Genomic DNA, 16133 nt, shown 5'->3' with positions numbered 1-16133 from the left:
GGGGCACAATTAGCTGTTTGGCTTGAAAGTCCATTTCTAATTATGCGCTTTCATTTGGTCAAATGGTCCGAGTTCAGCGATTCATAGACGACACAGAACTATCACACAGACAGATCGTGCATACATGTGGTTCTTAGTATTCTGTATTGGCCCTGCACAATCACCTTGATTTTGCTGACAATGCAGCGGCATGATAATTTAAGGAACGCTTCACGAAGTTGCGTGTCATCCTTGCGCAGGGGCCATGCTAATCTTCTCTGTATCGTTCCAATTTTAGTATATGTGTTAGCGAACTAACTGCACAATCACCAGGACCGACAATAATGAAAAACACGTCCACGTCCTGAGCTTATCATCGTGACTCACGAGCACCACCTGCTGGAGAGTATGAGAAATGACCAAACACCTCCAATTAAACTGCATTGCAGCCAAAAATGCTCATGTGCAATTTATCATTTCCTAATTGTAATCAAAAGAAAACTGAATAGACTCCAAGACCAAACTTCTTATGTAGTATGAAATAGACATAACTCCTTCTTATATTCTCCCTCCTCCTCAACCAGGCTGGAATTATATAATTAATATATGGGCCAACAAGGTTCTACTTTACGTTCCACATCTAAAATGTAAAGAAACAGGGCCTAATGATGTGCATAATATACTGCAATTGTTCAAATAATAAGAGTGATTTGTGGCTGGTTAATTTAATTTATACATACAATTTACACACAAGGACTGTGAAAGCATTTTTTACAAATTCTCTGTTCATACTCAGATAGTAAAAAAGAGAGCTGTCCACATCACATTGTCTATAATACTGCGCAGACAAAATATTTGCACTAGAGGAAATGAAAACGATACAAAAATATGTATAAATATAAATTCAAAAGTAACAGGATTGTATGGTACATTAAGGAGCATCACAGAAAAACAGACTTTGTAAAGTAAAGATATAAAATTAAATCAGGAAAATTTAAAAACAGATTGTCAGTCATTGCTCTTTAACCTTGAACACTTTGTGGCACTTCATGCAGAGAGCTCTGCTTTTAAAGCTATTTCAGAGTCCATCCTGGAAAAACCGAGACATACAGATGTGTAACAGGACATGAGGAGACAAAGTAAACAAGTAGAATATAAAAGATGAAGGTGCTGTGTCCTCTTTGGATCTGGAAAACATTTGCAAGCAACTCACTCAAGGCACTAGAAGAATGTTTCATTTCTAAACATTTTACTCAACGATAGAATGAGGATCACCGTAGTGACCTAAGACCTGAAAACACAATGTCATTTTGATTATATACTACTTTTCAGTTCTAGTATGAAATACAGTGGGAGAAGGATTGTATAAGACTGAAGACGATATGAAAACTACAAGATTGTGCCGCTTTTGGAAAAACAAGGCAATACTTTTTCATTGTCAGGCAAAATTCAGTAACAAATGTCTCAAACGCTCAACACAAACACTGTAAAGATGCGTTTGGTGTGAAGTGACCAAACTAAACAAACTCTATTGTCTACAGATTGTCAACGGGCAATATTTCACCATGGCACATATTAGTATACACTCGTTTTGGAAACAAATAATAAAATGTGGTTGTTCTGTAACACAGGAAAGCGTTTCTGGCTCCACTCACTCAACACTTGTCTCTTTCTGAGGCTCATTCTCTGCACTCAGGACCAGCCAGAGTGCAGACCTGAGTCCACCATTGTCATCACTCCAAACCATCACACACTCCACTCCAAAAGGCACACGGGTCACTACTTTCAAAAAGCCAAGCACACAAGACCACTTTCAAAGTAAAAGCACAAACATGTTGTAGTAATGATAATAATAATAATAATAGTAATAATAACAAAAAATGTAATTAATAACAATCAAACACAATATTAAGCAGCATGTTGTAACTGACAGGAAATAAACATAATATCAATATACTGTTTTTGTACAGAGCATGTTTCACTACTAAGTGTTTAGAAAATGTATGTTTTTGTATTGCACATTGTCATACTATCATCACATGTTGGTAAGTTATGCATTGAGATAAAATAATATCACTATTGGATTGTAATATAAATGTGTGACATTTTGTTCTCAGTCAAAATATTTCAAACACACACTTGAAGACCTTTTTTACAAAACCGTTTGTAAAAGATATAATTCCTTTTTACTCACTTTGATGAAAAGTACTGATTTTAGTTCTTTTGTTCCTAAAATACTTATTTAGCCTCATGCCGTGGTCAGTCAAAGGCCACAATTTACATCTTGTTGACCACTTGTTACTACATAGGAACTACAGTATCTGATATACTGTGCAAATGGCTAGCCTTATTTCTGCAAAGATTTATACTCTAAACATATGCTTATTGCTACATTAGGTACACTATACATTCTCTCTCTGCAACAGCATCTGGATAATTTTGAACCTCATCCAATTGTACTTAAAAAACAAATGTAACAGTCGTGGTCAACTTTGACGGTGTAACAACATCCTCGAGGAGAGAGACAAAGGCAGCGGCACTTAACACTGAAGTTGGCACAGATTTAAAAGCCTATTCTGGACTGAAGGCATTAGGCAGCTTTACAGGCTGTAAATGTCATAGTATACAAATGTCTAACATAAATGCTCTGTCTTGTTGAGGGCCATCATTGTCTTGCTCAAAATACTATTGTGTGATGTGTCAGTCATTCAAAGGCTCTCACACAATATTTTCATAATTGTGAACTGAGAATAAGCAATTCTGAAAAACAAGTTAGTGTGCATGTGTAGCTTATTTTGCAGCAGCTGTTTAAAATGGCATGTTACCTATTCAACCCACACCCTCCCTCCCTCTTGTGGTGAACTAGCGTAAACTGGCTCCACTCTTCACATTGAGATGTCCAACATTTGAGAGTCAGGCAGCTGGGGCGGGAGCAGCTCATGTGTCAGACAGCCATCTCAGGGCAGTGAGGCTGTCTGCTGGACTAAGGGTGGAAGGAATGAGACTCCATTAGACTGAACTCCACTCAGAAGATCAAGACTTTACTTTACATTCTTTGAAACTGTCTCCCTATGAGCTGGCTGCTTCACCCTTGACGCAAAAAAGTCAGAGTGTTTCTTGGTCCTGGATGTTAGGAGGTTGGATATAGATTCCACAATGAAAACGATTGTCACGACCGCCTCTGGACATCTACCAGTGTTCAGAATGGCATACTGATATTGACAAAGTGTGTGAGTAACATAATGGCACGCAATCAGTCAGATAAACCTCATACTTACAGTATGTTCAGGAGAATATTGTTCTAAACCAGTGTGCCATTACTGAACGGACTCATGACGCAAAGCCGTCGCACAAGGGGTTTCACACACCACTTGTCAGTTTGTCTTTATTAAACATAGACTGGCTCACAGCCTTCCCCTTGCTCTCCCTCCTCCTCATCGTCTTCTTCTTCTTCTTGTTCCTCCACCTGCTCCGGGCTGCTTGCCCCTGTGGCTCCAGACAGGAAATAATTGTCCAGAGGTTTGGGGTAGCGGAACGGGCAACCATTATCGTCAAAGAATCTGCGGAAGGTAAACTCATAGAAAGCGTGTTCTGGATGTTTGCCTTGAGGAAAGCAGAGCAGGTCCAGTGTCCGTGTGCTATCTCCACTGTCATTCCAGGCCCCGGGACCCCCTTCGTCCTCCACTGGGTCAAAGTTGGATGTGTCCATGGGGTGGGCGATCTTTGGTCTGTAAGGGGCAGGCTGCTGGCGCTGGTTGTTGGAGAAATCCACCTGAGAGAAGAATGGGTGACTCTTGATTTCACCTGCTCCATTGGCTCCCAAGCGGTCCTCGGCAGAACAGCAGAGGCGACCAATGATGTCCACTGCCTCAGGGCTGAGTTTGACCTGCGCAGGCACCTGGAGTGTGCTCTCCCAGTTAATGACCTAAAGCCATGACAGAAAATACACCAAAAGGTCATTTACCTCAAAAAAGATTTAATACAGAATAGAAGAATACAGAACAATCAGAAATGTGTTCATGATGATTACATGTCGTACGTAATACCAGTACAAAGAAGTACTAATGTTTTTCCCTTGTCACTGACCTTAATCTGAGTCTCAGTGGGCGTGGGGGCCAGGAAAGGTGGCTGTCCCACCAGCATCTCAAAAAGGATCACTCCTACGCTCCACCAGTCACACAGCTGGGTGTAGCCTGCACACAAGTCAGATTAATGGATAAGTAAGCATTCCTCAAATTGTTGCAAATAGTTCAGGATGAAAAGAAGCTTCAAAATGGCATCTTTACCCAGAGATAACATGCTCATCCCCAGGGCAAAATCACACATAATAGTGCAAACAAACCCACCTTTACGCAGCAACACTTCAGGTGCAATGTAGTTGGGCGTTCCCACCAGTGAGTGAGCGAGACAGCGCTGGTGCTGCCTGTTTGCCCTCTGCTCCAGAGTCATCAACCGGTCGCCACAACGACAGTTAGACACATCGTCCCAAAAGTCACTGGGCTCCATACTGTCCTGTCGAACATGGCTTCCTGTGGAGATAAAATCATAGCTAGCACCTCTAGTGGTACATATAGTAATCTATAAAGGATTTAAAGTGTTTTGGACCTTTTTGGTAGTATTTGGAGTTGTGGGTCCAGCGAAAGCCTGTACACAGGCCAAAGTCTGTCAGTTTGATGTGTCCATCCAGGTCGATGAGGATGTTGTCAGGTTTGATGTCTCTGTGGATGAAGCCCATCTTGTGCACGCTCTCGATGGCCAGTGTGAGCTCAGCCACATAAAAGCGAGCGAGTGTTTCTGGAAACACCCCCATCCTGATCAGAAGGCTCATCATGTCGCCTCCGGGGATGTAGTCCATGACGAAGTACAAGCTGTCCCGGTCCTGGAAGGAGTAGTAGAGGCGCACCACCCATTCATTGTCTGCCTCTGCTAAGATGTCCCGCTCGGCTTTCACATGAGCCACCTGCAAAAAAGATAGAATGGTTAAAAAAACAACACCAATATCTATGACACTACAGAGTGACAAATGGAAGGTATAATATTGTACCTAATCTTATCACTGGCAATGTATCAAGCGACAAAAGCATACGTGCATTTAACAAACACTAAATCTGAACAAAACTTTATTTAGAAGAAGGGTTCTAAGGACATTTGGGTCTTGGGACATGTGTCTAAGGGCAGAGGATGCTGGGACATTGCCAGTTCATTGCTGTGATTTCGGGGGTTACAAAAATAAATTGAATTGAACTGAAATCTACATCACCTGGTTGCGATTGAGGACATCTTTCTTGCGCAATGTTTTCATGGCGTACAGTGCACCAGTGTCCACCTTTCTCGTCAGACAAACTTCACCAAAGGCACCAATGCCCAAAGTTTTGATTTTGACAAACATGGATTTGTCCATCTTGGCCCGACGTAACCTGTTGTAGTTGGACTCTTTCTGATTTAACATTTTCCTCATCTGTTCCTGCTCCGCTTCTGAAAGGCCCGCCTGGAAAAAGAAGTATAAAAATACATTTAAAGTCATACTAAAGACATTTTTTAAAAAACATTATACATTAAACACTAAATTGGTTTTGGTGGGGTTGAAAACAAGGCCCGATCTTCAAAAGTATTTGTAGTAAACTTTAGGCAACACAGAACGGGGAGAACATGCAGACTCCACCCAGAGAGATCATGTGATGTTGGTCTGGTCCGGGAATCGAACCCATGATCTCCTTCTTGGGAGGTAAGAGCGCTAACCGCCTTTGCCACCGTGCACCCCCTATCACTATTACTTCATTATTTCAAATTGAACCAAAGCATAGAGTACACAGTAACAATATGCACAATTGCACATATACATTTAGATTTACCCCTCTGTAATCAAATCATATGCAAAAAAAAATGTGAAGCACAAGTTCTAGGGATCATCAAAAATGCACTGTGAAGATGCATTAGTCAGAAGTACCTCAGGCATCCATGACCTCATCACATCACCACCTCTTTGAGCATTCTTCACAGTCTGTATATGTTTGGTATTTAGACAGTTGCTCGAGCATGTTGGACATATAACACACTGCCAGCTCCTTGTGTGAGTAACAGTAGCTACCTTAGTGTATTGGTTCAACTTCATTTAGTAAAACAGAACAGTTGTATTGTCACTTTTAAATGGAGAATTACAATGTGACTAGATTATGAATTTGACAGATTACAGATCTTACCTTGGACATCTCCTGCTCCAGCTGTAGTCGTCGGTTGAGCTTTTGTTGGTGGGTTTTCATCACATTCTCAATGTGCTGCTCCATGTAGAACTTGAAGGCGAAAGGTGAGTAGGATTTGATGCGTGACTCCCTCTTCTCCTCATCTCGCCCGTTCTTCCTGACGGGGACAGGTGACGTCTGGATTTGTTTCTTGTCTTTCACTGACTTTTCTCCTTTTGTCGTCTTGGTCTTCTCCTTCACCAGCTGGCTATCCTCTTTAATACTGCCTCCGCTACCGCTGTGTGAGCTCCTGGCCCCAGGGTCCTGAGGGCCACAGAGTGACCCGTCCACAGCCGGTGCCTCTGCGCCTGTCATGAGCAGGTTTTTGGGGTAAGGAGGAGGTGGGCAGCGGGGCTCCTGTGCAGGCTCCAGGCTGTAAGTCTCCTCTGGGACATAGCTCAGTGTGTCAGAGTCGGGGCCTTGAGTGGTCATCCAGCCTGGGTGGCAGGGGCCCACAGCGGTCTTGGGCTCTGGCCTCATCACTCGGATGCTGCTGACCGGCTTCTGGATGGGAGGAGAGGTCACTGCCGTGATGGTGTTTGGAGGTCCTAGAGATGGATCCTGTGCAGACATAGTGGGCCGGATCCCAGGTCCAGTAGAGCGATTGTTGAAGGAGTTGGTTCGACTTGGGACACATACCTCCCTGAAAGGGGGGCACTGAGGCTGAGGCGGCCGGGCTGAAGGGGCTGCCTCTGGTCCTGGAGGCCCAGCCCAGTGGTGCTCGTACAAGTCCAAGTTTAGGCTGGCTCTTGACGGAGTCATCAGACCTTGGGGTATTTCAGTGAAATCAGGCCCCATGGAACCTGCCGGGGATCGGGACATCATGTGGACTTGGTGCGAGGTCGGGCTAGCCTGTCGGGGGTGGGACATGTAAAGGTTGGGAGGATAGCCTCCTGCAGCGCCCCCAGGCACACTCTGCCCCATAGCGCCTTTACCCTGCATGTACTGATCCGGAGTCATGGGCGCTGAGGCCATCTTGTTCTGGAAAGATGGGGTTCTTTTGACTCCGTAGTTGGCGGGCTCCATAATGTGGGGTCTGCCGTGGCCATAGTCAAAGTGTGTGCCTGGGCCTCCAGGGGGCAGCGGCTGGCCTGGGACATTGTAACTCATCATGGGTTCCATAGCACCAGGGTAGCCCTTCTGCTGAGCCGCAGGTGGGTACATGTTGGGGGCTGAGTTAGTCTGGCCTGTCATCACAGGGGGATAAGTGCCCATATTTGGAGAGCGGCCCATTGGATTTCCCATGGCAGGACCCTGTCCTGCCCCTGAGGGAGGCAGCATGTAATTAATGACTGGGCCCGGGCCCATATAAGCTCTCTGCATTTCTCCTTCAGGACCATACGCTGCTGCACCGTCGTAAAGAGTCACCCCCATCTGGTGGTATGGAGGCATAGCTGCAGCTTCACCTGAGGGCTCTAGTGGTCGGTGGTCCATAGAGTTTGGCATTCCAGCTTTTCCTATTCACACACAAAATCAAGTTATTGGACACATAGATCAGGATATACAGTAAATTCAAAAACTTAAATGGTTATTGCTACTGTCAATGGGCATTATATTCACCTGGAGAAGTCTGTTTAATCACACGGACAATGAGTTCGTTACGGGGGTCGAGATAACCCATTTTACTGATGTACTCCAGAGCAGCTTCAATATTTCGACTTCCTGTTTGCTTTAGAGCTCGCACTGCCATCTCCTGCACAAAAAGATACAAATCAAATAGATAAAAATGTCCAATAAAAACAAAACCAAGCAACACAATATAACAGGAGTGAAGTGAGTGATCATTTGTTTCTACTACAACACATTTGTACAACAAGCGTCTGTGTGTATTTGAACGTTTTCTAGGTCTTCTCCGTTGCACTTTGGGGAACATATCCAGACTGGGGTGGCTTTGGCCTCAACAGGTGTGTCAATGGCAGAGCCCACAAATATGTAGGTCACTATCTGAAATATGCTGATTTGCTGGCATTTTCTCCTCCCAAACAGAGCATTAATGAAAGGGTAAGACACTGCTGCAAAAATGTGAAGGAGGAAACGCACTGAACATTCCTTTAAGCTTTATATGAAACTATGCCAATCATTCTTTGGGCTTCCACCTTAATGCAATGCAGCTCTGTTCATGATATAAACATCTAACACTTTTAACAGAGCTTTGGAACACTTGCATTTTTAACAACACACTAAAACACCAGGTTTATTGAGGCATAGCATAAACTAGCAACTAAACAAGCATGTTGACTAATGCTATGGCCTACATGTCTGTCTCCCCCTGTCCCTCTCACAGATCCACACCTCAATGAAGAAATCCCCACAAATGGCTCATGACCTCACCCCAAAGACATCTCATCCCGAGCCCTCACAGAGCCTCCATTGAGTCCGGCTGCAATGACGGCCCTGCTGGCTACACCATTGCGTTTAATAGGTCCAATTTAGCAACACAAGGCTGCTGTGAGCTGTGACTAGATAGAAACTACATAGTCATTTACAAATTAGGGCTTAGTTTAGAGACATTGTCATGAGCATATTCTTAGCTTCAGTCTTTGCCGTAATTTGTATTTTTTCTCAATTAAACAAACAAACAAGTTAAAAAAATACCTTGATTTTACTGGTAATTGAACAAATTTATATTTACAACGTTCACCTGGATAGGACCAGCGGTGGAAAGGGATAAAGTACAAAAGTAAAAGTACTGGACTGGACTGGTTTAAGTTTCTAGCAGGTTCGTGGTGATGTCTTGTGCAAAAACGGTTTGAGTTCAAGCCCCAGCTTTGAGAAAACAATTCACACACACAAAAATACATTCATTTGAATTGCCAAAGATCATCACAATTTGAATCAAAATCACAAAATGTGTAAATTGTCCAAATCTAAGGGATCTACTTTTACTTTTTACTCTTCAATACATTTTAAAGGGGTGCAACTTCTACTTTTGTTTTAATTTGCTGCTGTATCTGTACTTTTACTAAAGTAGCAACACTGATCACTTCTTCCACCACTGGATTGATGTGAGAACAGCAATATTGCCAATAGCGTGTGTCGACTTAAATGATTAGTGTAGGGGACAAAGTGAGTTGCTACTAAGGCGTAAACCCAGCTCTCGAAGCCAGGAAACGTCAAGGCCACAGACTTGTAGTTGATGTGTTTTTTGGTGGCTGTCACAGTGACCATATAGGTGTAACTTGTGAATTGCGTAGACTTTTCTATTTGAAATGAGTTCTCCCTATTTTTTTAGGCAAACTGAGCTAAGTCAGAGAATAGCTATCCGCCCATCGACACAGTGTTTATACTCCATTTCCTGTGAGTGGATGTGTGTTACATTCCTGCGTAGCCAGCAGAGTCCAGGCGGCCAGAGCTGCCCAGTAATGTCACAAGCCATTTCCTCGCTGTTAAAAGGAGAGTGCTGTATTTTGTAAATGTGGCACTACGGGGTATTTTGAGATGGAGTAGGAGTTAACATGTAGTGCACTCAACTCCCAATTTGAAGGAATGGAAGACACAGAGGTAAATGTATACATGGATAAAGCTTTAACATAGGTTCACACATTGAACGGATTGTTTTGAAAATGTTCCTTGGAACAGCCACAGGCAATAATTGGATTTTCCATGGCGTAAGGGAGGACACGGTATACGTGTAGATTTTGTGTTTAGATTTACTTATTTTGTCTTTAAATATACTACATCAGGTTGTCTTCACTTTATCCGGGTCAAATTTTGTACAAATCTCATATTCACAGTGTCAGAAATTGTTCAAATACAACTCATACAATAACTTTTAAATGTACAGTCACAAATGTCGGTCCCACGTTTACACATTGTAGGGAGTGTTTTTCTGTGTGCCCTTGTCTTTATTGCCCTGTGTCTGTGTTGGACAGGCCTGATGGCGGTGGTGACCCAGCTGTCATGGCGGCAGATGTTGCTCACATTCCTCCTCAGGAAGAAGGAATTTGCTAGCTATCTGCCAATCTCTATTTCTTTTCCTCATTTGAAAATAAGCATGCCACACTTTTGTCATAATGGTTAGAGCCCACAAGCCATGGATTTGTCCCAAACGCATAATCACAAGCGCACAAAGCCGAACAGTATGCACTACTACAAACAAAAACATATGCCAAGATCGTTTGTTCACGTATGGTCAAAGGTATTAACTTTACAAATAGTTTAAAACTTTGAAAATAAAGTTAGTAAGGAAGACCCTGAGACTTTGAGCCATTTCTCAAACACATTCCTTTATGAGAGCTTACAAATGAGAGCCATATGGCGGACGGTCCAGAGCAGAGCGTCGGGATGGACATGCCAAGAAGGTTGTCCATCCATCATCCAACATATTCAGCTGGAGAAACTTCTCTCTGTTCTGTTTTATTGTTTCTTGTATTTCATTAAACTGTGGATTGAGCTTTAAGGTTGAAACAAGAAAACTTCACCAACTTCACACTTGACAATGCGTCCTCTTTTAGGAGCCTTTACTTGATTTCTGTGTCCTAAGTCACACATGGTCCGTACAGTAAAGACTCTGTAATGGAGGAAGGTTTTAGAGGGAAGAAAATGCTAAATACACCCTGCTCTGCTCCCTTTCCTTCCTTGTCATCTCGATGCGTGGCATGCCATTGCCACCCCCAGCCTCCCCCTCCCTCTCACCCCTCCAAAACATTTCCTTCTTAAAAAAAAGCATTATGTAACGGGCCACATTGCTCTAACATTTACTTCAGGAGAAACAGACAGAGGCTTGATAAGAACTTAACTGGATAATAGATAAATATAAGACAAAAGGTTTTACTTAAGTTTGATAATGATGTAAATATGTGACTGAACAAAGAAAAGGCTGGATTTTGTATCCCCGCTTTAAAAAGTCATAACTAGAAATATCTATCAAAATGATGACAGTTGTATATTATGTCTCATTTTCCTTTGCGAGAGAAAAGGCGACACACTGACTGGCGACTGGACTGAGCGGTGGAGGAACTGCTCCACCCTGCTGCCATTGAATGTCCACTTCCTGTTTGCAGCGCAGCTCTGGTCCATTCGCGATGGTGACAGAGACTTCTAACTTGCAGCCTACAGACTACATCATATAGATTTGTGTGCTTGTTACAGAATATAGAGTACATGGCTTACAAGTTCAAACTTTAATTATATTGTAACTTGAAGTCCATCTTATCTTGTATATGGAACATACTTTGAAAATTACATTATCTACTTGAGCTTAATAAATGTCAAACTTTGCTGTCCTAACTCAAGTCAAGATTTTCAGAGAGGGTTGATTCAAGAAGGACACCAGTGTAAAATATATTTGCCAAATATATAACACTATTATGAAGTAGAAAAGGGGGAGGTAACTTGCAGCAATCCCCCAAAAGAGAATAGGAAGTTGAAAGTTTAGCACAAAATGAAATCAGTTTCAATATAAAACATGTAAAATGGCCATCATTTACTTACTCCAAATTATATTTTGCTTTATTTGTGCATGTTTGAGTTATTTAAGCATTGTCCTGCATTCAAAGCTCAGATCATTTCTGTTTTCAGAAATGATCTTTCCTACTCCCTAGCTCTGCTTGTGGGATTAAAAATGTCAAGTAGCAATTTTTCAACAATAAAAACACGTAAATGAAAGTCCTGTTTGTTACAGTGTGATGTCACTGGGCCTGTTTTTATCATTAAGCCTTTTTACACCAATATTGTGGTTTAAAATCAACACAATATAAAAATAATGATTTACGTATGCTACAGTTTAATACTAAACACCTGAAGCATATGTTTTCTTTATTCTGTGCTTTTGATTAAACTATATATTCAAACGGCTGCGCTATGAAGCAGATGACTTCATGTTTAAAATGTAGGACCAGATGAACCAAATTATTCTTTGATGCTTTCTGAATTTGTGAGATCTCTTAATTAGCCCCAAAGATATTTTCCAAACTCTTTTGCATTGGCGGTGAGCTGAAACTGATTTGTCCGCAGTGTCCTCACCCTGCAGGACAGCTTCTTCATCATAACTCCTGAAAAGAGGTTTCTTTACTTCAAAAGTCTGAGCAGCAGAGCCAGGCCGCGAGCTGCTTAACCACCGAATAAACTTCACTATTAAACCAAAAATATTCAACTTTCTCTTAGTACGATACATGATTAACATAATCCTTTTTTGTAATAATTTTGAGTATCTGTGTATGCTGCAATAAGAGCATCCACATGACTCTGCTGTTCCTCATCGATCTGAGGACAAAGGTCAAATATGTTGGTCTTCCAGCTCTGCCTTCACTTTATGGAAAGTGTGTCTGATGTTGTGCTCACATTCTTCACATAAATATGCTAATGAATTGATTGGGAAATCACTTGATATTTCAACAGTTCAATCCTGTTACATAACCACAGCGTACACTTAGGATTCAGAGCAAGTGTTGTAATTGGAATAAGAAACAGCCCTTTCATCTGATTAAAAAAACACTCCTGAATCCAGTTACAGCACATCTGTTGTCCCATTCAAGTGTAAAACACATTTAGTATCCCCCAATTGGTTACAGGAGCTCTCTGGTATAGAGTTTTCAGAAACAGTAGTGTAAAACAAACTTATTATTACTTCAGTATTTGTTGTGTTTAACATGTTTTGTTACTCTTACCTGGTCACAGCCAGCGTTGACCAGCTCTTGCAGCATTTGCCTGTTCACCTCCCCAGCCCCTGTGGGATGTCCTGAGCCGGAGGAGGCCCCGGACTCGTTGGCAAAGGGCATGAGGGACTTGCGGATCTCTCTTAGGGCATTCTGGTAGTTGTTGAACTTTTGTGGTGGACGGAGCTGCTGCTGCCTGTTTCCTGTGTCTTTGTTGCCCTTACTGTCAGCGCTCCTGCTGCCCTCGGCGCGAGAGCTACCCCCGTGCAGAGCCTGACTCATCAGTTTGGCCGGCTGCTTCAGGCCTTCCTTGATCTCCTGCAGCCGCTGCCGAGTGTTACCCACATACGGAGCAGCGGGGAAAGTCTTGGGCCTCATGGCCTCAGAGGCAGAAGCAGGCAACGACTTAGTTATGTGAAGCGTCGCACTTTACAGGCTGCACCTGAAGACACTACCTCTAAAATAAATAATGAGCATAGATTGCTCAGCACAGGATCAGTCTCTTATTAGTTTGTTTCTGATGTATATGAGGACGCTGATGTCGACTACAGTCTCTCCATGGTGTGGCTTTCACGGCTCTGGGTCCAGTTTATTCCAAGAAATGGAGCAGGTCACAAGTGCACCGCTGAGCCAGGCCATGATGCTGCCAAACTGCGCCTGCACAAGAGACAGAGATCAGCTGAGCTCTTATCAAAATCAAATCATGCACACTATTGACACTACTACATTTCTACTTCTACCAAATGCCTGATAGATTGAAGATCATGTGAGTGATAAAATTAATCTTCTATGGAATCCCCGATAAACAATGAAGTGTTTTCTACCAGGCCCCATATCCTGCTGGTGTGCTGCTGCTGCTGCTGCTGCTGCTGCACACCTAATGCATCATTTAGGAATGGCATGGGTCATAAAACTCCTCATGCCCCCCCCCCCCCCCTCACACACACACACACGTTACTCCCCCCATAACCCCCTGCTGTATCACAGCAGTTGCACAAGTCGACCCCTGTCAGTGCATAGCTGAGCTGCATGGTCATCAGTAAACACCCTAAACTCCGGCTCAGGGTCAGCACAGTCCTGGACCTGATGCAGCTCCACGCGACTCGACAACGTACACCACAGCGCCTCCTTATCACATCTATTCACATAACAGTGGCATTCAAGCCACGCATGAGATTAATGCACATGTTCGTGTTATAGGCTTCACGTGACAGCACAGGGAGAACACTGAGCAGACACACAATAAGCAACACAAGGTGTGAAAGATGGAGCTTTGATATACAGGAAGATGAATGCATCTCTACAGAAAAAAATCTGTTCAACACAAATCAGATTTAAGTTGTTTAAAGTAATAACTTTCAATATTTTGGACCCTACAGAACCCTGAAATATCTCTGTGCTGCGATTTATTGGTGTCTATTAGTTGTTGAAATATTTTGGTCTGGACCAAATTAGTGACCCAACCCTGTTCTGTCCCTAAAGCAATGCAGTCCAACTGAGTGGCTCATAAACTTCACATACCGATCTCAGCATAGACGGATTCCTACAGCTGTAGCTGCTTGTAAGTGTAGGAAGCACTTCAATTCAAATCAGTTTGAGTTATTATGCAGAATGAAAAATGGGCAGCAATAAACAGATTCAGGTGTTTACTTCATTAGAATAGAAAAATAAACTGGACTATAAAGGAGAGTCAAGCCAAATAATTACTGTATAAGTTCAGAATAACGTTTTCATTCATTTTAAGACTTTAAGTTAGATATACTTAAGTTATTATTACAGCGTTGTGCTATAATTACACTGGTACTATTAACTGCATGGAAACCCCTCTGCATGTGGGCCACGGTAGGTCTTAGGGGGCGGAGTGTGTATAAATGTTGTACCATCTCTGGGATCTCAACTTCATTCCTGCGATGCTTTAGGCGCCATGTCCAACGAATAACATTCCATTCCACAAGTAACTACAAGTAAAGTCATAGCAACAACACATCACAAGACCCACACTGACCAAAATACACCAGAAAACAAGATTTATTGGAATTGGGTCTCAGAAGTAAGAATGCAACGAGATATAATAGTCACTGGACCAAGTCAACCAGGAACAAGTTTACATTTTGATAGCAGAACTAGTCCCAGTGTGCACTTACTTAGGCCTATCATACAAACACCATTAAGCCAAGACCTGTCATTTTCAACCCTGTTTACAGCATTGTGAAGTTGCTGTGGTTGCACCGATCTCTCAAAAGATGCAGCATCCTTCCAGATTCCAGATAATGTCCTGACTTTCACAAAAATCAATGATTTCTCTGCCATTCTGACAGAGTAGCAAAGAACAGTACCATTTTATCCTCTGTAGCAGTAACAAATACAGACACCTAACGTCCAACATTCAGTTTCTAGGTCTCACTGACTTCTGTCCAAACCGTCACCAGTCCTTTCGCATCTGGCCGCATATGCGTTTGCAGCCCTGTGTTTGTCGTCCTGGCGTTTTCCCCTGACAGATGCTTGACGCGATTGGATCCAGCTGCGGCCCCCTTACCTGGCAACGCGGCGCTGTATCAGAGTAAACAAAGCACAACAGTCCCCAGTGTGTGGAGAAAGTGAGCCCCCCCAAAAAACAGCTCATAACAAACGAGCCAGTGATGACAACTGGAAACAACAAATGGAAGTATGTCAACGCGCAGCCAGCAAAAACACAAAGTACTACCATGATTTAAACGTGAACGTTTTTTTATACTGGGCTGAAACAAGGGAAACTATTAATCACACAACTAATCAATCATCAACTAATTTAGTACGTAATCTAATCATCTGTGCATAGACTCCAGGTTACGTTTAAGAGAAGCGGTTTTAAGGCTAAGAATTGCAGAAAAATGACAGTAGTATTGCCCAAAAAGTGAAGGGATTGTAAAATTAAACCCAAAAGTGCTGAAATACCACCTTATCCTGGTTTAGAATTTGTTTTTAATATATTTATACTCTTTCTTTTGCAGCCTTCAACAGTTTGCTTATATTATAGTCGGCGTACCTGTACAATTACTACCATTCAGATTTATCTCAGTCTTTGTCCAAACACATCAGACTCATCCACACTCACCACCTTCAAAAACAGCCCTGAAAACTGTTCTTGCCTTCAAATAATGGCATCTTCTTTTTAAATCTACTCCCTCTTGTTTTATTTGTCTTTGTCATCAACTGTGAAGCATCTTTTGAGCGTCATGAAGAGCTCTACAAACGTGTCATTACATCAAATGGACAAGAACTGTAGATAGATATTATTGATTTATAGAGCAAATGTTGTACTTCAAAGCTAGCGTGCCCA

At 42.5% G+C, this 16133-nt stretch overlaps 1 protein-coding gene and 1 non-coding gene across 2 annotated transcripts; both read right to left on the bottom strand.

Moving 5' to 3' along the window:
* Nucleotides 1-194: 194 nt before the first annotated feature.
* On the bottom strand, nucleotides 195-298 carry LOC140360081 (U6 spliceosomal RNA). The gene has a single exon (XR_011926896.1). It is a non-coding gene; the product is annotated as a U6 spliceosomal RNA (small nuclear RNA).
* Nucleotides 299-685: 387 nt separating this feature from the next.
* lats2 (large tumor suppressor kinase 2) lies at nucleotides 686-13491 on the bottom strand. Its single transcript, XM_072445044.1, has 8 exons — nucleotides 12827-13491; nucleotides 7779-7911; nucleotides 6180-7675; nucleotides 5240-5467; nucleotides 4585-4939; nucleotides 4326-4508; nucleotides 4066-4172; nucleotides 686-3904 (listed from the first exon to the last, which is right to left on the bottom strand). Exons 1-8 carry the CDS (start codon nucleotides 13190-13192, stop codon nucleotides 3368-3370), a joined length of 3405 nt encoding a protein of 1134 aa, XP_072301145.1. The 5' UTR covers nucleotides 13193-13491; the 3' UTR covers nucleotides 686-3367.
* Between the last annotated feature and the right edge of the window lie 2642 nt (nucleotides 13492-16133).

The sequence above is a fragment of the Eucyclogobius newberryi genome, unplaced genomic scaffold (genome assembly GCF_026437365.1).
Source record: "Eucyclogobius newberryi isolate DKJ021-1_F unplaced genomic scaffold, fEucNew1.0.hap1 SCAF_14, whole genome shotgun sequence".
NCBI lineage: Eukaryota > Metazoa > Chordata > Actinopteri > Gobiiformes > Gobiidae > Eucyclogobius > Eucyclogobius newberryi.
Note: the sequence above shows the minus strand (reverse complement) of the source record. Positions and strands in the feature narration are given on the sequence as shown.

Excerpts from the sequence above, each read along its gene's own strand:
- lats2 (XM_072445044.1), bottom strand. The coding sequence starts at position 13,192 with ATGAGGCCCAAGACTTTCCCCGCTGCTCCGTATGTGGGTAACACTCGG. Across the intron at positions 7,912-12,826 it reads TCAACGCTGGCTGTGACCAG|GAGATGGCAGTGCGAGCTCT; the intron begins GTAAGAGTAACA and ends CTTTTTGTGCAG. Across the intron at positions 4,509-4,584 it reads CTCCAAATACTACCAAAAAG|GAAGCCATGTTCGACAGGAC; the intron begins GTCCAAAACACT and ends TTATCTCCACAG.